The sequence below is a fragment of the Ochotona curzoniae genome, unplaced genomic scaffold, assembly GCF_017591425.1.
Source record: "Ochotona curzoniae isolate NIBS_2020 unplaced genomic scaffold, NIBS_Ocur_1.0 contig_43, whole genome shotgun sequence".
In the NCBI taxonomy this organism is placed as follows: Eukaryota; Metazoa; Chordata; class Mammalia; order Lagomorpha; family Ochotonidae; genus Ochotona; species Ochotona curzoniae.
The window spans coordinates 502,220-525,144 of NW_024466218.1; the positions used below are offsets into that span (position 1 = coordinate 502,220).

The 22,925-nt window shown below is 43.9% G+C and overlaps 1 protein-coding gene across 1 annotated transcript in view; it reads left to right on the top strand.

Moving 5' to 3' along the window:
* ABHD3 (abhydrolase domain containing 3, phospholipase) overlaps nt 1-20,224 on the top strand; it is a 52,335-nt gene extending 32,111 nt beyond the window's left edge. Inside the window, exons 6-10 of the mRNA XM_040984652.1 lie at nt 5,168-5,280; nt 11,503-11,676; nt 15,176-15,224; nt 15,302-15,467; nt 19,370-20,224. Of these exons, the coding sequence (XP_040840586.1) occupies nt 5,168-5,280; nt 11,503-11,676; nt 15,176-15,224; nt 15,302-15,467; nt 19,370-19,548 (681 nt within the window). The 3' untranslated portion in view covers nt 19,549-20,224. The remainder of the gene's footprint in view (nt 1-5,167; nt 5,281-11,502; nt 11,677-15,175; nt 15,225-15,301; nt 15,468-19,369) is intronic.
* The last annotated feature ends 2,701 nt before the right edge of the window (nt 20,225-22,925 follow it).

Here is a 22,925-nt window from a genome sequence, read left to right on the forward strand (position 1 = left end):
CCGTGCTAAGCCAGTGCACAAAACCACCCCTCTCTGGGTGAGCCTTGTAGAGTAGGGCTATGTGAGCGTGGACATAGCCATGCAACACTTTCAGAACCAGGATACTCCAGCCACCTTCACCTCTGAGCTGGCCTGCATACCTTCTGGAACTATTTGTGATTAGCTATTAAAAAAAATAATACTAGTAGCAAGCTCCTGAGGAAATGGTCATTTTATTGTCTGTCAATGACTAGATGAAATCATAGTTCACTGAATTAGTAGTTTGATTTATGTGCACCTGCTTTTTCTTTTTCTTTTTATTTTATAAACTCATATTCCAAAAAACCATCAGTTATCTTACGGGCAGTTTGGGCAGTTTACTGGGTACTGGATGGGGGATAAAAATAAATCAATCGCTTTATGTGGAGATTAATTACAGAGCATAATTAGTTGTGTTATAGAAACTTTGTAGATTTCGAGGGGGTCATATCCACCCCAAGCATCACAGATTTTATTTAAATGGCATTTTATCAAATATTTGAGTATGACTACCAGATACTATAAGATAATTGTACAACTGGGAATGATTTTCTTAAAAGACATCTGTGTGTCTTTTTCAATTGTTGTTTTATTGGTCAGAAAGCTAAAGTCCAGATGGCCTGGTTCGGTATTGGCTCTGTGGTAATGCTGCCCCTGAGAAAAGGATTCTGAGTTATGGCTTCCAGGGCAGATTAGCGAATTAATCTCTTCCCAGAATAGTGAGGGAGAGTCAGGCTACCTGATTAACTGGGGGAGTTTTTAAATCTGTTTCGGGGGGCAGGCATGAGGTAGAGCATTTAAGATACTGCTCAGGGCACCCATACTTGATCAGAGTGCCTGGGCTTGAGTCCCAACTCTACCCCGATTCCAGATTCTTTCTGTGTCTTTGGGGGTGAGGAGGGTGCAGAAAGTGATGGCTCAAGTGCTTGGATCCCTGAACTCCAACAGGAGATCCAGCGTGGGTGTGCAGCTCCGGCCTGAGGCCTCGCCACGTCCTGGCTGATTCAGTGGTGGTGGGCATTTGGGGAGTACACCCGTGCTCGGGAGCTTTCGCTCTCTTTTTCTTTGCTCCTCAACTGAAACTGAAGTAATCAAATATTTTCATAGATGACTGCAGCCGTGCCAGTGAGAAGGCCTTATTGTAGAGATAGCTGGTGCCATGCCTTACCCACCTGGCCCCCACCCTTCCCATACATGCATACCTAAGGGCTTCTGCCTGCAAGCCTTGACAGTGGCAACCTTCCCCAGCCACTGGAGTCTGCAATACCTGTCCTTAGGGCTGACCACAAGTGCTTGGGGAGCGGACGTCCCCATGAACAGACCTGATGGAGAAATGATACACCTTGCTTGCTGCACAGTTGAGATCATTTGAAGTCACTCTCAGAGCAATCACGGAGAGTGGCCCAATAGGAATTCAGTCCGTGGGGCTCACAGCCGAAAACTTCTTGGTAACATTTTCTTTCTTTCTTGACTTTTTGAGAGACAAAAAGAGAGAAGGAGATGACAGTCTTCCCATTGGCTAGCTCTGGCTCACACCCCAAATGTAATCCCTAGAGGATGGAAGGAAGGGGTTAAAACTGGAAGCCTAGAACTCAGACCAGGTCTGCTCTGTGGGTGGCTGGGCACCAACTACTTGGGCCATCAGTGCTGCCTCCCAGCACCTGCATTAGCAGGAAGCTACAGTGAGGAGCAGGAGCTAGCTGGGGCTTGTACCTAGACCATGGGTTTTAAAACAGGAACTTAGGGTCTGGCACGATAGCTTAATGGTTAAGGTCCTCACCTTGATATGTGCCGGGATCCCATATGGGTGCCGGTTCTAATCCTGGCAGCTCCACTTCCTATCCAGCTCCCTGCTTGTGGTCCAGGAAAAGCAGTCAAGGAATAGCAGTACAGAAGAGCCCAAAGCCTTGGGACCCTGAACCTGCATGGGAGACCCGGAAAGAAGTTCCTGCCTCCTGGCTTTGGATTGGCGCAGCACCTGCCGTTGTGGCCACTAGGGGAGTTAATCATCGGAGGGAAGATCTTCTTTTTCTCTCCTCCTCTCTGTATATCTGCCTTTCCAATAAAAATAAATAAATCTTAAAAAAAATAAAAACAGGAACTTAGAAACATTGAGTTTCTCATGAAAAGGAAAAAAAAGGGGGGGTTTACTTTTGGGCATTGTGAGATTGAAGGTTGCTAGAACATTCTAGTGATACTGCCTTCTAGAACATGGGAATGTGGACATGGAACTCAGTGTGACAGTAAGTGTGGATATTTAGGCTGAGGAAGAAGGTATGGGTGTGGATGGGACCTTCCAAAATTGGGCACTGATCAAAGCAGGAGCAGACACGGGCTTAGGGTGAATCGCCTGAGAAGGAGTCCTCTCATCTGAAGCTGTGGGAAGGACAGGAACTGGGTCGGAAGTGGGAAGTCAGCAGCAACAGGCTTGGTATACCAGGAGAGTCACCAGGGAAGCTATGTAGGAAGGTTCTAGCTTTGCTGAATGTCCTCTGAGTCACACTAGTGGATCATTATGTGTTCAAGCTAATTGTCTTCATGCATTTGAACGTTGTGCCTGTCACAGTGTAGCACAGCTGGGGCTAAGTGAATCTCTTACTATGAAAGAAAAACCTAATTAATAAGTCAGATTCTATATTGCTTTGTCTAAGGCAGTGCCAGAAAACGTTACTCCTTTACTGGCAGTATAATTCTCTGACTTTTCTCTAATCTATTTATTTTAAAGAATGTTTAATTTATTTGGAAGAGGCACAGGAATAGACAAAGAGCCATCCACTGGCTCCCTAAATGGTTGCAATCCAGGGCTAGGCATTGCCAAGCACTTGGGTACCTCCACTGCATTCCCAAGAGCAGCAGCAGGGAGCTGGATGTGAAGTGGGGCAGCCTGGATGTGAACTGGCACTCACAGGGGATGCCAGCACTTACAGGTAGAGGGTTACCTTGTTGAGCCATCATACTGGCCCCTGTGACTCCACCTTTGATGTTAACATAATGTGTATGAAGGAAAACACAGGGAAAGTTTGTTTCTATATCTGAGGATACAAGATTCTGATTTATCTGCTGTGTACTCCATGTGTGCTTTCAGTGCTTTACTTATAAATGTCTAACCACAGCTCAGCTGTTCCTAAGCCTTGACAAATTACCCAATGTCACTGGGCCGCAGCAAAAAAGGACCAGTTGACAACTATGGCCATACCACCCTGAATGTGCTCAATCTCATCTGATCTCCTAAAGGACCGTGGTCCTCCCTGGCAGTATGATTCTGTGATCCTGGAAATTTTCCATAGGCCACTTTTCTTACTCTGTATCTGTGTGTGTGTGTGTGTGTCTCCACACATATACACATGCACTTCACCTAAACGCTTTGTGACATTTGGGGACGGTTCATATCAATCAGAAAGTTTAAAGCTATGCAGTGTGAAAACACTCACATGTGATAAAAATGCTGACAGAGTGTGTTTTTGGCAATCAGTATGAATGACCATAGCATGAAAATACTTTCTTTTGAAGTATCTCAGCTTAATCACTTATCAGCTACAATGATATATATTAAAGGAGTTATGTAATGCAAACACATTGTCATTTATAAAAGAGACACTCTTAGTTATAAAACTACTGCTTAATTACTAGACAGAGGATGATATATGTAAGCCTCCTAACATGATCATGGCTTATTGCAATGTCAGACATGGAGTGGCACAGATAACTAGTTTTGGTGTTTCTATTCATGTTACCAGCTCCTTCCCCTTGTTGCTGAGTTTTGTCTAATTTCTTGCACACATAGTGTCCAGATGCGTGCTCTCACACACATTGCGGAGCCAACAGCTGCTCCCTCTCCCAGATCTCGAATGGAGCATCTGGAGCTTTTGCTGCCATAAACAGAGCCCTTACTGATGAAGTTCACATGAAAACCAATTGTGTGAATGCATTATATATTGTCACATCATTTGCTTTATGGGTTTTAACATTTTTAAAAGATTTGTTTATTCTTAATGGAAAAACTGATCTAAGAAAATTGGACAGAGAGAAAGATCTTCTGTCTGCTGGTTCACTCCTCAAGAGGGCAGAAGGGCCAGAGCTGATCTGATCTGATCAGAACCAGAGCTAGGAGCTTCTTCTAAGACTTCCACATGGGGTGCAGGGTCTCAAGGCTTTGTGCAATCCTCTGTTGGTTTCCTAGGCCACAAGCAGGGAGCAGGATGGGAAGTTAGAACATGAACTGGTGTCCATATGGGATCCTGGAGCAAGCAAGGAGTTATGCACTGGACCATCATACAGGGCCAGATTTTTAACATTGTAAGTGTCTGTTGCTATGGCACAGCTAGGAATTTGTGGGTATGCTATGACTAAAGATTGAATTAATAAGTTAGACTTTCTCATCAGACAACCCCAAACTATACTCCTTTGTTGGCAAATAGCACATTAGATGGAAAAAACAATTCCCCATTTGGAATTGAGCTACAGGTTAAAACTGTAGCATTGGGCCCAGCGCAGTAGCTTAGTGGCAGAAGTCTTTCCCTTGCATGCACTAGGATCCCATTTAGGCACTGGTTCATGTTCTGGCAGCCTCACTTCCCATTCAGTTCCCTGCTTGTGGCCTGGCAAAGCAGTAGAGGATGGCCCGAGGCTATGAGACTCTGTACCCATAAGGGAGTCCTGGAAGAGGTTCCTGGTCCCTAGCTTTGGATTGGCCTAGCTTGGTGGAAGATCTTCCTCTCTGTCTCTCCTCCTCTCTGTATATCTGCCTTTCCAATAAAAATAAATAAAATCTTTAAAACAACTGTAACATTTATTGAAAATCTTATTTTGCTTGCAGGTTTTGTAATAAAGGATTATTTCAGCTTTTAGAGGGACTGATAAAATTTTCTTGATTAAACAATCATAATGTTCCTCTTTATTTTCGCAAATCATTTACCCTTGTGACATTAGAGTGTTTTACTTTCTGTCTGTTCACTTTTTTGTGTGAGTCTCGTTCTGTCGTTTACAAGCTCAAAATCATTTTGTTAATGCCAATCCCAGTCATGTCGGCTCTAGCACATAGGTGTATTGCAAGATGTGGAAGTGATGAATTAGTGTTATCCTTATCATGTCTTACTCTTTTGTACATTCACATTCTAATCCTTGTGCTTTTACTCCCCACTGCCTACAGACGCCGCGCACTTACTGTTGCGCCAACACGGAGGACCTGGAGACGGTTATCCAGCATGTGCACAGCCTGTACCCCGACGCGCCTTTCCTGGCAGCAGGGGTTTCCATGGGAGGGTAAGGCTGTCCCTTTGTCAAACAGCAGATACAAGTGGTCTTCCCACTGTCTCAGAGCACTGGATGTGAGTTCCAGAGATGCTGAAAGTCAGTGGTTGACTTGCATCCCACTTGCTGCCATGTGGTTGAGCGAATGCATGAATGGGGCAATCAAACTGAGTGAATAATGAGCTCTTCCTTGGCTATGATCTCTGTGATCAGAAGGAGACAGGTGCTTCTCCAGGGTCCTTGGAGTGTTCTGAGCCCTAAAGCTTGTCTGGATGTCCTGAAGTTGACCGGCCTCACTGTGCAGCTGCCACTTTGCCCTCCAGTCCCCAGAGCCCTCTCTGCCAGGGGCTGAGCGTGTAGCATGACATCCAATGCAGAAATCACTATCACCTGCTGCTTTTCCCAGTGGCAGTAGCCTTCAAAGTCATTGTTCCCCAGGTAGCATCGTGTTTGGCTTTGTTTTGTTTTGTTGCTGGGCAGAAGGACCTGCTGTGGAATGTTCTCCTAGAAACTGAAATTCTGTTGTTCATCTCCTACTCCAGCTGCTGTGTGAAATGTGTGCAAATGGTCACAATTCCTACACTTTGTGGTTTCACTGGGGCAGATTTGGGATGTTTCCTCACCATGTTCTTACTTAGGCTGTGTCTGCTGGTAATCATACATGTGTCCCAGTGACAGTGAACTTAAGGAAATGCAGACTTTGTGTCTGGCATTCTACTAGTGCTTTCAGTTCCCTGAACTGCTGCCCAAAACTACCTTTTAAAATCAGCATACACATGAGAAAGGAAACTGTATTTTTTTCTTTGATTTTGTAATTGATTGATCTGTCAACTCATTTTCAGAACATCTTAGGAGTCAATATGCCATTAAAAAGGGAAAAAGATTACTGTTAACCACAAGCTTTCCAATTCTGATAAAACATAAAACTGGAAAGAAAGAATGCATTACTTACATTAGCATGGAAGGTCTGACTTGACCTAGTAAAGGAAGAAATACCAACCAAGGCAGGAACCCAGGCGGGCTCACTCATCTGTGCTCAGTGGACAGCAGTTAGCTTCTATTTGCTTTTCTGCAGCATGGGAACCTTACCAGACAGGGGTGGAATTGAACTTTTTCCTCTTCCTCATATACATTGTTGCTTTGTTTGGAAAGGTCAAGCTTCCTTCAGGAGGCCCAGATCCCATATTCAGAAGCTCCTGGGAAATGCCTGTTCCTGTGCCCTTGAAGCCTTGTTGCCTGAAGGCAGAACTTGAGCTTAGCCTTTACAGCAGGGTGAATAGTAATGTCTTGTAAATTACTTGAAGGAGGCACTCTTTCAAGTTGCCTGGCATTGTAAGCCTTCCCACGTGGTCTTGACCTTCCACTTAGGGACCTGTTTTATACTTGACAGCTTTCTTTTGAAGATCGAACAGACAAAAGCATATCCTGGAGAAGATGCCTAGGCCTGATGCCCCCTGGATTGGGCGGATCTCCATACCTGAGACTCTAGGAGGCAGTTTTGAGTATACAAGAAACCTGTGCCATTCTATGCCCAGTCCAAGTCCACTGTCCCTGTGAACTGCTAAGCAAAGTTTGAAAATATGCAGAAGTGGGCCAGTGCTGTGGCACACAGGCACAGTGAGTTAACTCACATCCCGTGATACTGGCATCCCATGTGGGCACCATCTCATATCCTGCTTGTTCATTTATGATCCAGCTTCCTGCTTATTGCCTGGTGAGGCAGTACAGGGTGGTCCAAGTGCTTGGGTCCTTGTATCCATGTGGGAAACCTAGATGAAGCTCCTAGTTCCTGACTTCAGCCTGGCCCAGCCTTGGTCATTGGGTCCATTTGGGAAGTGAACCAGTAGAAGGATACACACTCTCATCCCTTCCTTTTCTTACTCGGCTTTTCAAATCCATCAACCAGTGCAGCAATGCAGAAGGACAGGTGTTTGGCGTAGTGGTTAGGACAGAGGTTAGGATGAGCACGCCCTACATCAGAGTGCCTGGGTGTGATGCCCGACTCTGCTCTGGGAGGCAGCGTTAATGGCTCAAGCGCTTGGTTTCCTGCCCACCCTTAAGGGAGATGTGGATTGAGTGTTGAGTCCTGGCTTCTGCCCTAGCCCAGCCCCGGAAATTGTGAGGTGAAGCAAGGATGGAACAATGGGAGTTCACTTTCTCTCTTGCTTCTCTTTCTAAATTAGATTAATTAACTCATTTCAAAAGGCATCTATATTCCATATTGGAGTACCCGCATTCGATGCCTGCGTCCAGCTCCTAGCCCCAGTTTCCTGAGAATGCACACCAAGGGAAGTGGCAGTGATGGCTCAGGTTGTTGGCACTATGGTTCCTGCCACCCACATGGAAGATCTGGAAGGCCTTTCGCTCGTCCTCAACCCCATCAGGGACCATTGCGAGCATCTGGAGAGTGAACCAGCAGATGAGGGCAGGCCCTCTGTATGTGTCACTTGGCTTCTCAAATTAATATTAAAAGTAAATAATTTACAATCACAGAGAGTACCAAAGTCAGTCAGTCCTTCTTATCCCTGAGTTCTGCAACCAAGGATCAGAAATAACCCCCTGTCCTCAAGCTGTGCAAGGAAAAGTTATAGAATACCAAAAACATGTAACATTGGGGACTGACACTGTGGTGCAGAGGGATAAACTGCTATCTGCAACACCAGCATTCTATGCTGAGAGCCAGTTCAAGTTCCAGCTACTCTGCTGCTGATCCAGCTCCCTGCGAATGACCCAAGGCCTGTGTCCCTGTACCCATATGAGTGACAGGGAGGAAGCTCCTAGCTCCCAGGTTTGGATTGGCTCAGCTCTATCTATTGCAGCCTTTTGTGGGGTAAACCAGCAAATGGGAAATCTCTGTCTTCCCTATTCTTTGTAACTCCACCTTCAAATAAAATGATGGGAGAGAGATATTTATTTATTTATTTTTAAAAAGATTTATTTATTTTTATTGGAAAGGCAGATATACCGAGGGGAGGAGAGACAGAGAAGATCTTCCGTCCGATGGTTCACTCCCCAAGTGACCGCAACAGCTGGAGCTGAGCCTACCCAAAGCCAGGAGCCAGAAGCTCTTCCAGGTCTCCCACGTGGGTGCAGGGTCCCAAGGCTTTGGGCCATCCTCGACTGCTTTCCCATGCCACAAGCAGGGAGCTGAATGGGAAGCAGGGCCACCAGGATTAGAACCAGTGCCCATATGGGATCCCGGCGCGTGCAAGGCGAAGACTTTAACCACTACACTATTGCGCCAGGCCCAGATGTTTCTTTCTATCTCTTTCTCTCCCTCCCTCCTCTGCTTTCCCTTCCTCTTTGTCATTTTGCTTTTCAAATAAATAAATCTTTAAAAATGTAATTCATTAAAAATTAATTCAATAAAACTTCAATTTATCTTTGGATACTTTTTCATTAAGGAGGGTCTTTGTCCTACAGAGACTGCTAAGTTAGTTTGATTAGGATTGAAATCATTTGTACCCAGGCCCCATGGTGAAGAGCAAAATTCTGTTTTAAAAAATGGAAGTGGGGTAAGACACCTGCATCCCATCATAGAATGTCTGGATTCGATACCCAACTGTGGGTCCTGACTCCAGTGTCTACACTGCAGATCCTAGGAGACAATGGTGCTAGCTCAAATAAATGGTTCCTTTCTGCCTCTGTGGGAGAGCTAGATGGAGTTCCCAAGCCCGCCCTAACCAGCCTGGTTCCAGCCCATGGGGCTCATATTTCTCTCTCTCGTTCTCTCACACTTCTCTTCTCTCTCCTGCCCTCTCTCCTTTCTGCTCCCTGCTTCCCTCTGTCCCTCTCTCTATTCTGCTCTCTCTCAAATAAGTAAAATGAGACATTTTAATGACAGTGTAAAAGTATGTGCTTCATAGCTTAAAGTAATGAAATATCCTTCTTACACACACACACACACACACACACACACACACGAGGATTGGGGTAGAGTAGGAAGAAAATACCCAAGGGAAAAAAAAATAACAGCTTCTGTGCTAAATCTTTTTCGCATCATTATTCCTTAAATAATAGTAACGATTTCCTTGGCATTTAGATTGTATCTGGTATACTGAGTAATCCAGAGATCATGCCAGGATGGGTGGGGAACCTTTTTCTGCCAAGGGCCATGTGGATATTGCTAGCAATATTAATGGACCATATCATTATCAACTTAAAAATTAGCCTGGTGTAGACTGATGAAATTTCAGGTCCTGCCTTCAGTTGCCTTGACAAGTTCAGATGAAATGATTCTGTGGGCCTTGTAGGAGCTGTGAACCAGATGTTTACCACCTCTAAATTTTGAAGCATGTGGAAGACTGTGTAGATGATCTGCAGTGCCGTTGTTAGCTGAGGGCATCTTGGAAGCAGTCCCTTGAGGATACTGAAGGATGACTCTGACTGTGTTTGCACAAAAGAGGACTCTCGCCCCAGCTTCAGTAGCTCAGTAGCTCATGGATAATCTTGCTTCATCATTGTCACCCTTCTCCCCTATTCACTCCCAATTCAATATTCTGTATTTGTGATGTAAGAGCTTGCATTTTCAAGTTCACTCTTGAGCTGCCTGCATTGGCTAAAACCAGGCTGGGACAAAGCTAAAAATCAGGAACTCCAGTGCAAGACTCCCACAGGAAGTCAGCCATGGGAGCCATCGCCCCTGACTCCCACAGTCTGTGACAGCAGGAAAGTGGCATCAGAGGCCAAAGGTGGGTGGGTGTGGAGCCCAGGGATGATCCCCCCTCTCTGGCTATTATGGACTAAACCCCCAACATTATTTGTAAGCATTTCAGTTGTATCTCTGAAAGGTAGTCTGTCCGGAGAAAACAGTAAAAACCAAAGCCGTGCCACCCTTATCTCACCTAAAAGAAGTACCAGGCATTCCTAAGGATCAGCCAATAGTAAGCCAGTGTTCCTCTTCCTCCGTTGGCTGTTTCTTTGATTTCACGAGTCGGGAGCTAGGAAAGGTTCATGCATTGGGATTAGTATACCTTTTCAATCTCTTAATCTAGGGTTTCTTTGTAAAAATCCCTTCTTCTTTCCCTCCCTCCTCCCTTTTAATTGTGTTTTTCTTGAGGTGTGAAAATCAAATCCTTTCCTGCTGAAGTGAACCAGCCTTTCCTAGGATAATATCTGGACCTTTATTTACTCCTGAGTTAACCTGTGGGATCTATGTAAGCAGCTACTTGGTCTCATCTACAGCTGGATCTGTCTACTCCCACTCCTGTTTCTTACTTCCATGCAGTTCAAGATTGAACCAGCCTTCCAGCAATGTCTTTCCCCCAGCCAGAGGGCAAGGCCTCCAAAACCACGACTCCAGGGTGGACCATTTTCTGCAGGGGAAGGCCTATCCTTTGAATGGCCTGGTGAACCATAGTACTGTTTACTAATAGGACAGTCATTAGACCAACCGCATTGTCCAAATTGTCAATGTCCGCTTCTCCCATGAAACTTCATCACATTTACCCTACAAGTCATTTAAGTAGGAAGGATGGAGAAAGAGCATTTTTACCCATTTCTCCTATTTTATGACCTACATAGTTGACAGTATCCAATAGAGAAAACACAATGAGAAATGGAATTTGAAAGTTATGCTTTTTCTTAGCTGGCAGTATTAAACTTCAATGTTTGACTTGGTTGTGATATTTCATTCAATTCTTGTTCCTCTCAATGCAATAGAATAAGAATAGCAATAGGGGAAAATGCTTAAACAGAGAAAGAGGAAAATGCATGGCAGGAGGTCAGGAGGATTACTGGGCAGGAGCAGAGAGAGAGAACAAATTGTTCTCAGCCCCAGGTACTCTAGCACAGCCAAGACTTCCAGTCTGGGACTTGGGAATCTGGTTGTCAGGGCACATGTGCCCACTGACTGCGTGGCCACCCACAGCAGTCATCGCAGGATCTCAGGCTGCTCCCCACTCACCAGCCTCGCCAGGTGGTCCCCCACATGCAGCCACATTTGCAAACCATCCCCAGGGTGCATTGCTCTGGTTTTCAGCCTTGTACAATGAAACGTACACTCAGTGCAAACTGTGATTTGTTCCATCCAAAGTCGAGTCTACTGCAAGGTAAAGAAACACATAGATCCATGTCAGGAAACAAAGATACCTGGGTGTCTTTCTAAACCGAAGACTTTGAACTTAGGCGTATCATATTCTTCTCTCTCGGCAACGTGAAGCCACAGCTGGCAATGCTAGAGCTTGAGATGTGTAATACGGGAATTTGCAAGTTTCCCGTTTCCCCTCGTTGCAGAATGCTGCTCCTCAACTACCTGGGCAAAATTGGGACCAACACTCCTCTGATGGCAGCTGCGACTTTCTCGGTGGGGTGGAATACTTTTGCTTGTTCAGAGTCACTGGAGAAACCGCTCAACTGGCTGCTTTTTAATTACTATTTGACTACCTGTCTGCAGTCTTCGGTTAATAAGTGAGTCATCTGCAAACTTTTTTTTTAAATAATTTATTTAGTTGCTTATTTATTTGAAAGTCAGCTTCGCAGAGAGGAGGAGAGACAGAGAGGAAGATCTTCCATCAGCTGATTCACTCCCCAAGTGGCCGCAATGGCCAGAACTGACTGAGCTTATCTGAAGTCAGGAGCCAGGAGCTTCTTCTGGTTCTTCCACGTGGGTGCAGGGTCTCAAGACTTTGGCCCATCCTTGACTGCTTTCCCAGGCCACAAGCAGGGAGCTGAATGGGAAGTGGAGCAGCTGGGACATGAACCAGTGCCCATATGGGATCCTGGTACATGCAAGTCAAGAACTTTAGCCACGGGCCCGGTGGCGTGGCCTAGCAGCTAAAGTCCTCGCCTTGAACGCCTGGGATCCCATATGGGCGCTGGTTCTAATCCCAGCAGCTCCACTTCCCATCCAGCTCCCTGCTTGTGGCCTGGGAAAGCAGTCTAGGATAGCCCAAAGCTTTGGGACCCTGCACCCGCCTGGGATACCTGGAAGAAGTTTCTGGATCCTGGATCCTGGCTCTGGATCGGCATAGCATCAGCCGTTGCGCTCACTTGGGGAGTGAATCATTGGACGGAAGATCTTCCTCTCTGTCTCTCCTCCTCTGTATATCTGACTTACCAATAAATAAATAAATCTTAAAAAAAAAAAGAGCTTTAGCCACTATGCTATTGTATTGGGCCCGTGCAAATTCTTTCTCTTCACATTTTATCAGAATACATGCCTCTCAGTAAAACAGGAAAGTATAATGCCACCAGTAAGTATGTTTTTGCTTATACCTTTTATTCAGTTATTACACTAGAATATTCTCTGTACTGAAAATACACATAAAATGTAAGATGTATTGTGCATGTTAAAATAGATATAGACATTTAAATTTTTTTATGTACTCTGATTTGGAAAGTCACTGTTCTGAGTCACTCTTTTAAATTCTTCTGAAAGACTTACAAACAGTTCTGTTCAGTGTGTTAAGCAATATTTTGGGCGGTTCCCTGTTTTTTTTTTTTTTTTACTTGCTGCCAATTTTATCAGTACCAGATTCTTTCGTAATTGTAACTATAAACAGTGTTTTCAGAGCAGAATAATAGGGCTGTTCACACGAGCTAGCTCAGTTCCCACAGTTCCTATGTTATCACACTCTGTCTTTGCATTAATTTTTTCTAGAATTCTTTGTGAGTCTTGTAACAATAAAATTGCTGTGGAGGCAAAAAAAAAATACAGAGACAGTTCCATTTTTTATTACTATTTGTTTTTATTTATTTATTTTTAAGACCGCTACCATGCATTTGAAAATGAGCTGATGGGCCCAGCATGGTAGCCTAGTGGCTAAAGTCCTCACCTTGCATGTGCCATGGTTCCATATGGGCAACAGTTCATATCTGGCTGCTCCACTTCCCTTCCAGCTCTCTGCTTGTGGCCTGGGAAGGCAATTGAGGATGGCCCAAGGCACTGGGACCCCGCGCCCACACAGGAGACATGAAAGAAGCTCCTGGGTCCTGGCTTTGGATCGGCTCAGCTCTGGCCATTGGGGCCACTTGGGGAGTGAATCAGCTGATGGAAGATGTTCCTTTCTGTCTCTCCTTCTCTCTATATATCTGCCTTGCCAATAAAAATAAATAAATCTTAAAAAAAGTATTTAAGAAAATAAAAAGTAAAAATGAGTTAATCAACCTAAATATATGCTGTAAATAAAATACAGTTCATTTGCATATGACTTTTTAAAAGATTTATTTCACAGAATAACAGATGTGAGGAGAGAGAGAGAAAGAAACAGAGAATAAGTCAGTCTTCCATCTACTGGTTCGCTCCTTAGATAGCCACCACAACCAAAGCTGGGCCAGTGTGGAGTCAGGAGCCAGGAGGGTGGCAGGGGCCCAAATACTTGTACCGTCTTCTGCGCCTTTCCCAGGCCAATAGAAGGGATCTTGGTCAGAAGTGGAACAGCCTAGCATGTGGGTTTCCAGCCTACAGGTATCAGGTTAACATTCTATGCCACAGCACTGGCCCCTGTATATGATTTACTGAAAACTGTTCTTATGCTGAACTTTGACAATGAACATTGGATTTAAGCTTAACCTGCACTAATATTGGTAATTAACGCAGGCTGAGTATCCTTTTTCTGAAAGGCTTATGTATGTAGTGAGATACGTTGAGGAAGGGAGTCACGTCCAAACACAGAATACATTTATGTTTCATATATATCTTACGTAGGTAGTGACCACTTTCAACAATTTAGTACACCTTGACTGCTCCCTAACTTGGGGGCTCAGGTGTGGAATGTTCCATTTGTGGTGTCCTGTCAGTGTTCACCAGGTTTCAGATTTTTGGATAAGGAATGTTCAACCTGCATTGCTGAAAATACTGAGAAAACCTCCTAATTGTAAGTACTCAGTGAGATGGAGGTCAGAAGAAGCAAAATAAAAGTTTTGAATTAAAATGATCAGTTATACAAAGAGTGATTAACATTTCAAAATAGGCAAAATATAAATTCTAGTTTTTTTTTTTAAAGATTTATTTTTATTATTTTTTCATTGGAAAGGCAGATATACAGAGAGAGAAGAGACAGAGAGGAAGATCTTCCGTCCGATGATTCACTCCCCAAGTGAGCGCAACGGGCCGATACTATGCCGATCCAAAGCCAGGAGCCTCTTCCGGGTCTCCCACGCGGGTGCAGGTTCCCAAAGCCTTGGGCCGTCCTCGACTGCTTTCCCAGGCCACAGGCAGGGAGCTGGAAGGGAAGCGGGGCTGCTGGGATTAGAACCGGCACCCATATGGGATCCCGGGCGTGCAAGGCGAGGACCTTTAACCACTTGCGCCACCGCGCTGGGCCCCTAAATTCTAGTTTTTAATATGGCAAGTAAAAATAATGTCTTCCATGTCCGCCTTGTGACGTAAGTGGATAGAGCCGCTGCCTGCAACATTGGCAGCCGCACATCCCACCTGCTCCGCTTCCGCTCCTGCTCCAGTTCCCTGCCGATATGCCTGGGAGAAGCAGCAGCAGGTGGCCTAAGCGCATGGACCCCTGAACCCACGTGGGAGACCCAGGAGAAGCTCCTGGCTCCTGGCTTCAGCCTCGCTCAACACTGTTGCCACCATCTGAGGAGTGAACCAGTGGGCAGATCTGTCTCTATCTATCTCTTTCAAATAAGTAATTTAAAAAATGTCATTAGGTAGTTTAACCAATTGACAGCATCTAATCGGTCACTGTTAGCAATGCACAGCTCCAGCTCTCACAAAATTACACTTGCTTACTTATATGACGACACCACTGCTTCATTCTTCATTGCTTAAAAAATTACTATGAGAATTTCTTTAGAACTAACACCCATATACAACTTATACTGTCTTTGATGAAGCAAATATTTATTGAGTCCCCAGTCTACTGCCTGTTTTTATACCGTGTAGTTATATTTGTCTATCTTTGGTATCAGGTATGACCTCAATTATTTTTTTGCCACTCTTTTGTTCTAGACACCGGCATATGTTTGTAAAACAGATTGATATGGATCATGTCATGAAGGTAAGGAAGAGACTTCTTGCGTTTCCTTTGGTTTCCTCTTTGGATTCCAGGAACAGACAGTTGGTTTTGTTTTTCAGGCAAAATCCATCCGAGAGTTTGATAAACGGTTCACCTCAGTCATGTTCGGATACCGAACGATTGACGATTATTACACCGACGCCAGCCCCAATCTCAGGCTGAAGTCCGTGGGGATCCCGGTGTTGTGTCTCAATTCTGCCGATGATGTTTTCTCACCCAGTCATGGTAAAATTAGTATTTTAATAAACATATTGACATGCGTTCACTTTGGTCTTTCCAAGGAATTGCAGTTATAAGGGAAAGGCCAGTTATGAGACATTTTCCATTGTGATTAAAAAAACACCACGTGAGCACTCATGATTTAATATGCAAATGTGTCTGTTTAAATATTTCACAGCTTTAGCTAGTCCAGTGTGTGAGCCTCGGGCAAGCTGGGAGTCTGAATGGTTTACTTGCTCTCAGCTTTATGAGCTTCCCTTCTTACCAAACACTGTTGTTTGGACAGGTGGTGTTACAGTAGTGTCTCCCCTGGAGGGAACATTTGTCATTGCTTGCCTGTCTGCCTCAAGTTCCGAGGGATATGCACTGCTCCTTTCTGTTGAACTTGGAAGATAAGGAAAGTTGATAAACACAGTAGCCTGAATATCTTAAGAACTAAAGTATATTTGAATAGAAAGTCATTTTTGGAAGGAAGCCAACCTTTGTTTTTCTCCTACATACTATGTAACAGACATTTCCCCCTCCAAGTTAGCATTTATACTCTCTTAGTTCACGAAATAGGAAACTGGGGCAGGCATGTGACATAGCAGTTCAGACCCAGCTTGTGATGCGTGGATCCCATCTTGGAATATCTGAGTTCAAGCCTGGCTCTGCTCCCAATTCCTGCTTCCTGCTAAGGTGTGAGGTTGGAGGTTCAAGTAGTTGGGCACCTGCCACCTGTGTGGGAGACCTACTATGGGTTCCTGGTAGCTGAATATTGGGGCAGATGTGTCTGTCTCTCAAAAAAAAAATATATATATATATATAGAGAGAGAGAGAGAGAGATAATAAAACGTGTAAGTATGACATTTAGAAGCAAAAGTGTCTGGATGTGTGTCCGTCCACTGAAGTAGATGTAAGAGAATTGGAAGTAAGCATGTTAACTTAAGGGTTGATAGACTTGACCTCTAATATTTTTGTAATGAAATGTTACAAATTATTTTTTTTTTAAGATTTATTTTTATTATTTTTTTATTGGAAAGGCGGATATACAGAGAGGAGAGACAGAGAGGAAGATCTTCTGTCCGATGATTCACTCCCCAAGTGAGCGCAATGGCCGATACTATGCCGATCCAAAGCCAGGAGCCTCTTCCGGGTCTCCCACGCGGGTACAGGGTCCCAAGGCTTTGGGCCGTCCTCCACTGCTTTTCCCGGGCCACAGGCAGGGAGCTGGAAGGGAAGCTGGGCTGCCGGGATAGAACCGGTGCCTATATGGGATCCCGGGCGTTCAAGGCGAGGACCTTAACCACTGTGCCACCGCGCCGGGCCCATAAAATTATTTTAAAAGCACTTTTCTCTTTATTTTCCCCCTAAATGTTTCAAAAATGTCTTCCCCAAGTACATCATTTGAAAAAATTATTGCAGCAATTTCATAAAATCCCTGCCATACATATTTTTTTAAATCACCCATCGTTTCTGTAGGACACCCACTTCATTGTGTGATTCATGCTGACTCACAGGTGATTTTAAATTGCTGACACTTCTGGCCTTTGACTACAAATGAGAAAAGGAAACCATGAACTTGTACAGTGGTTGAATTGCATGTTGATCGTTCAAAATATTCTCACTGTACTAAGGCTACGGATTCCCCACTCATTTTTGTATTTCACTCTTGTACAGAAACAGAAATTTCCATGCACTTCACCTGGCCCTCTTGAAGATTAAACTCATTACCTCCTGTCCTTTCCCAAGCCGTTAAAATGGTGAAGGCCACACTGGAATAGTGGACAATTGTCTGTAGTCTGAGAACAGGCAGCCTGTATCTTTCACATGATTCAAGTGTCACACAGCCTTTTGTTCATCGCCTAGCACTGTCATGCTCAATGGGAGAAGTCTCCAAGTCTATCCAGAGTGTGAAATCGGGGCTGTTAAGTAATTCCATTAGAAGTAAAGCGGGCGCTCCATGTGTGATGCAAACGGAAAGTAAAACTATACTAGTTGCCGTCCCCTCCTCTGCACCTCCTCCACTTCCTACCTGCTTCCAAGAGAGGAGGTGAAATTCCTTAAGACTGATGTGAGTTCAGAACCTCTGCTAGGTCAGAGTGCGGCTTGCAGGGCCTTGAGAGAGGGTCTCAGCTAATTCAGACTGTTGTGAGGCATCACATTTGGAGAGTTGTCTAACGGAGCAGGGAACTTGGTGTGTCGGCAGCACTACTTGGAAGGGGCCCAGCCTTGGCACAGTGTGTTAACGTTCCCTCTCTCTCCTTGGAAGCCTTGAGGTTAGAGAGTTTACTTTTCATTAGCTCATTTATGCCTCAGATTCATCCCAAAGTGTGAGTATCTAATTATGCATCAGCCATGTTGTTTCGATTAGGGAGATGAGACTTGGCAGCATCTGAAATAAAATTATTTGTCTTACCAGGCTATGATCTATTAAAGATCTCAAGTCAAAATATTTTTACTGAGCTGTAAGCATAGGGAGAAAAAAAAATATGAAGCATCCTTAATTCTTATCCTTTAGAATTGATCTAGAGAGTAGATTTTGGAAGGCATTTGAAAAGCTAGTCAGCAATGGTGAATTGTGTTAAATAGAGTTTCCTAAATAAAGTTTTCTCTCTTGACTGTAAATCAGAAAAAGGGAAAATAGAAACACCCCTGGTTCAGCCGCTAATGATGAGCACGGCTGTCACTTGAGGGAATTTTATTCCTTGTTCAAACCATCCAAAATGGCATTACTCTCTCAATGATATGGTGTTGACTAAAGCCTCTAAGTGGCCTCGACAGTCCAATTTCATGTACAAGTGGTTCAAAATCATACATGACGAACTTATGCCTCCCACCAAGGGGCTGGGATTAGTTGTTTTGCCTGTAAAAGCAAGTAAATGTCTGTGGACACGACACAGGATTTAACATGACTTGACTTTCCCCTAAACAAGGTTTAGCTTGTTCTTTTGTGCCATGATTAAATCTCTGATGGATTCTCCTAAAAAAGAAGATCCAGTACGTGAGCAGGGACTGTTAGGATGCAGATAGTCAACACCGTATATCTGTGCAAATCCTTTGGATTTTTTTGTTTTTGGAAGGTCCAGTTTCAGATTTATTTTAAAATTATTTTATTTAAAATGCTGTTCAAGAGAAAGACTGAGAGACAGAGAGGGGGAGAGAGTGAAAACTCTGCAATGCTAGCTAACCTGGCAGCTGCCCCCTAGAGCCAGGGATGCACCTGCAGTCTGCAGCCAGGAACTCTATGGGGCTCTCTCACTGCTGATCGGGATGTGAGGTAACTGGAAGTTGGATCAAAAGTAGATATGGTCCGGGCCTGGCAAGATAGCCTAGTGGCTAAATCCTCACCTTGCAACCACCAGGATCCCATAAAGGTGCCTGTTCTACTTCCCATCCAGCTCCCTGCCTATGGCCTAGAAAAGCAGTGGGGGAATCCCCAAAAACCATGGGATCCTGCACCAGCTGGGAGACCTGGAGAAAGTTCCTGACTTCGGATCAACTCGGCACTGGCCGTGGCGGGTACTTGAGGAGTAAAAGAGTGCATGGAAGATCTTTCTCTATCTCTCCTTCTCTCTGACTTTCCAATAAAAATAACTAAATAAACTACAAATGAAGCAAAAGGAAAGTAGATATAGAGCTCCCAGTCATAGGCTGTGTGATGTGGGTACAGGTGTCCCAGGCAGGATCTTCAACTCTGCACAAGATGCCCACTCCTATTTGTGAGATTTGTGTATCATATAAAAGATAGATTTTTTAAAAAATATATGATTGTTGGTATAGGTTAATCAGCCTTATTCCATTTAGCCATTCTCATTATATACAAGTATATTTATTTAGTGGTATCTTATTTTCATATTCCTAACAAAATGTGCTAATAACTATATTTGCTTTCTCCCCCCTCTTCTTCTTTTTTTGTCTTCCTGCAGCTATCCCAATAGAAACTGCTAAGCAAAACCCGAATGTTGCTTTGGTCCTCACTTCTTATGGAGGCCATATTGGTTTTCTGGAGGGAATCTGGCCGAGGCAATCCACTTACATGGATCGAGTCTTCAAGCAGTTCGTGCAGGCCATGGTTGAGCACGGACATGAGCTTTCTACCATGTAGTAGCTCTTTGACGTGTTTTGTGTGAAGAACCATTGTAACGCTCTCTCTCCTGAGTGGGCAGATTTTAATTACTGTATAGATAGCCAAGAAGCCAGCAGATGGGTGAAGAGGTCCAGAATGACAAGCAAAAACTACTTTTTAGGGAAACAAAACAACTTTGTAGCAAGAAATGAGATATAGAAATTAGATTGTTATTTCTGTAGATTTTATTTTTACTATGCCTTACCAAGTATGACCTTAAATAAAGTAGCAAACACCTGAAATTGCACTTAGGCAAAACTGTTGTGTAAGACGATTTTAATTCCTCAGGGTTTTAATTTAGGCTAGTATTTTTTTTAGAGTCTTCATTTTAGGTGATTTAATGGTACTTTAATAACTCTTAAGAGATTTTGGTTATATGAATGTAAATTACAAGTTGGCACATTCCTGGTATTTATACTTGATGAGAACATGAAAACCGAATTAAAGTAAAAATACAACGGGCTAAATCTTGTATGTATCCTAACTTTAAAGGGGAAACGCAACCAATGTTAGACTGACTTACACACCTGCTCTTTTACTCTGGTATGATTAAATTAGGGCTAATTTATGTTTTATAATGATTATAATTTACATGCTTATTTTTAAAATAGTATATGTATGCATATATATCATATTAAAATAAATTCTATTATTTCAAATTGTTTCTTTGTCAGTTTTTAATCTACATGAAGTCTAGAAAATAATTCCTAGCAAGTAGTTTAGGATAACTCCACGAATGGAGGTGTAAGAAAACTGGTTTGCTTTAATATTCAGTTGACATCATTTGTGCGAGTCAAGAATGCTTTTTGGGTGGGTATTTGTCCTAGGAGTTAATTTGCTGGCTAAAACACCTGTGGCCTGTACGGAGTACTTGAGTTTGGGCTGGTTCCTACTCCTCACTCTAGATTTCAGCTAACACACACCCTGGGACCATGGTGACTGAATACTTGGGTTCCTCTCACTCACATGGAAGACCGGTATTAAGTACCCAGTGCCCAGCTTTGCCTATTGCATGCATTTAGAAAATTAACCAGCAGAAGGGAGCTGTATCTCTGTCTTCCTCTCTAGGAAGAAACAGAATACTTCCAGCTACCAGAAACATAACATTGCCTTAAGGAATAATTAGGGAATAATTAGGAATAATGATCCCAATAGGGGCAGGAACAATAGATCAAGTGGCTAATCCTCTGCCTACAAGTGCCAGCAGCCCATAAGTGTGCCAGTTCTAGTCCTGAGTGTTCTACTTCCAATCCAGATCCCTGCTAATAGCCTGGGAAAGCAGCGGAGGATGACCCAATTCCAGGAGATCCTGCACCTGCATCAGAGGCCCATAAGAATCTCCTAACTCCTGGCTTAGGATCAGTTCAGCTCTGGGCCATTGAGGCCATTTGGGAAGTGAAAGATCTTTCTGTCTCTCTCTCTTTCCAGTAAAAATAAATAAATAAATAAATAAATTTGTCATAATATCAAGACATCCAAAAGACCTCGTGGAGGCAGGCCAGGGCTGGTGCAAGATTTATCAATGTCGTCAAAGGTCCGGGCTCAGTTTGCACTCCATCCTTAGCAGGCTGGGTAGTGGTGTCATATTTCAGGGTGGTTTTTTCAGGCCCAGACCTCTGTGGACTAGGGCGTGAGGTATGAGTGGGGATGTGAAAAGTTCCCACAAATGAAATAATACCACTGACCCCATGGAGAATGGACAATGCATGCAAGTGGGGATAAGATGACTCAAACATATTAGCAGACATTTGAGCTCCACAAGATTAACTTAACAGTTTTGGCAAAGGTGAAATAGCAGGCACCACTTTGGAGGATATGAAATTGATCAACAGTTGCAAAAAGCCATATCTACCAAACGTTATAAAATGTCTACTTCTTTCATCCAAGCAATTTCAGCTCCAGGAGTACATCTCAAAGATATATTCCTACACATGTGAAATACATGTGCGTGGGAGCAGTGTTGTTCATGCAAAATGTAGAAGACAGCCAAAATGGAAAAGGCTAAGCTGGTTCAGGTCTACCCGTACAGTGAAGTACTCACTATTGCAAAATTACAGCTGAGTATCCTTTATCCAAAATGTTTGAATCCAGATGTGTTTCAGGTTTCAGCGTCTTCATCGCTCTCTTCTATCCCTTGGGGTCAACGCAGCAGAGGCTCATAATAGGTACTTAATATGTATGTGTTGTTAATACTCGACTCCTTGGCCCTGGTGCCAGTGGGAGGAGAACACTTTAATGCAAATCAGAGAAGAGGCATTTTGCACGCTCTGCCTGAATCAGAACATCTGGTAAAGCCATCTGTTTCCTCAGCCCCACTTCAAAGCCAAAATGCTAACGCTGAGCGTCTCAAGCTTGCGGTGAACCTAATCTAGCACTCAGGTCACAAGGTATAAACACTCCTTTTTCGAACCCGGTGGAAGGCAAAGAGGATGATCTGAAAGGTCAGGTGACACAGAATTCCTAGGAGATGTACAGTTTTAACTCTAGTCACCACACATCAGACTGCTTTTCGGCCCAGCTTTTGCTCAAATAAGTCAAGGCGCTAAACAGAAGCTGGCTTTATTGTTCCCCCTGTTACAATGTGTGTGGATGGTTCCCTACTGAAACTTGCTGTTGATGATTGCTTATATTCTCTTGTTTCTTTTGTAATGGTGATACTTATTCAGTCAGGGGCCCTGGGACAGCAAAAGAACAATGCTGGCAGTGCTATTTGAACCTTGGAAAGATTTTCTCTGGGTCTACAACAATGGAAATGTGGCAGGTACTTTGTTACTCTGGAAAGAGAGTGAAAGGCAAGAGGTTGAAAAGAATAATTTGTCTGCCTTAACGTTTCTTCAAATATAAAGGGAAGAGTTCCCTGCTAGCTTAGAGCCTGACTCAGTGGGGATTGCCTGCTGGGCGCCGGTTGATGTTTGTGCCTTCGGTAAAGGGTTGCCTTCCCCTCGACTTAGATACCAGTGCTGAACTCTTTCCAGCAGTGTGGTAGTGGACTCATTGTTGATTACATTACCAATGGCTCAATGCCATGAATTAGTCTCTCTCTCCCTTTTCTTTAAGATTTATTTACTAGGCTAGCATGTTGTGTCAGCTGGCTAGTTAGTCCTCAACCTCTAAGCTCTGCCTTCCATACTGGGCATTGGTGCCTGTCCTGGCTCCTGCACTTCCAATGTAGCACTCCATTTATGAATGTGAAAGCAGCAGAGTATAGCTCAAGTCCTTGGGTCCCTGCACCCACATAGGAGACCCAGACTGGAAGTTCTAGGCTGCGAATTTCAACTTGGCTTAGACCCTACTATTGCTGCCTTTTGGGAAGTTTGATCTCTCTATCTCTCTCTCTCTTTGCTTCTCCCTTTAAA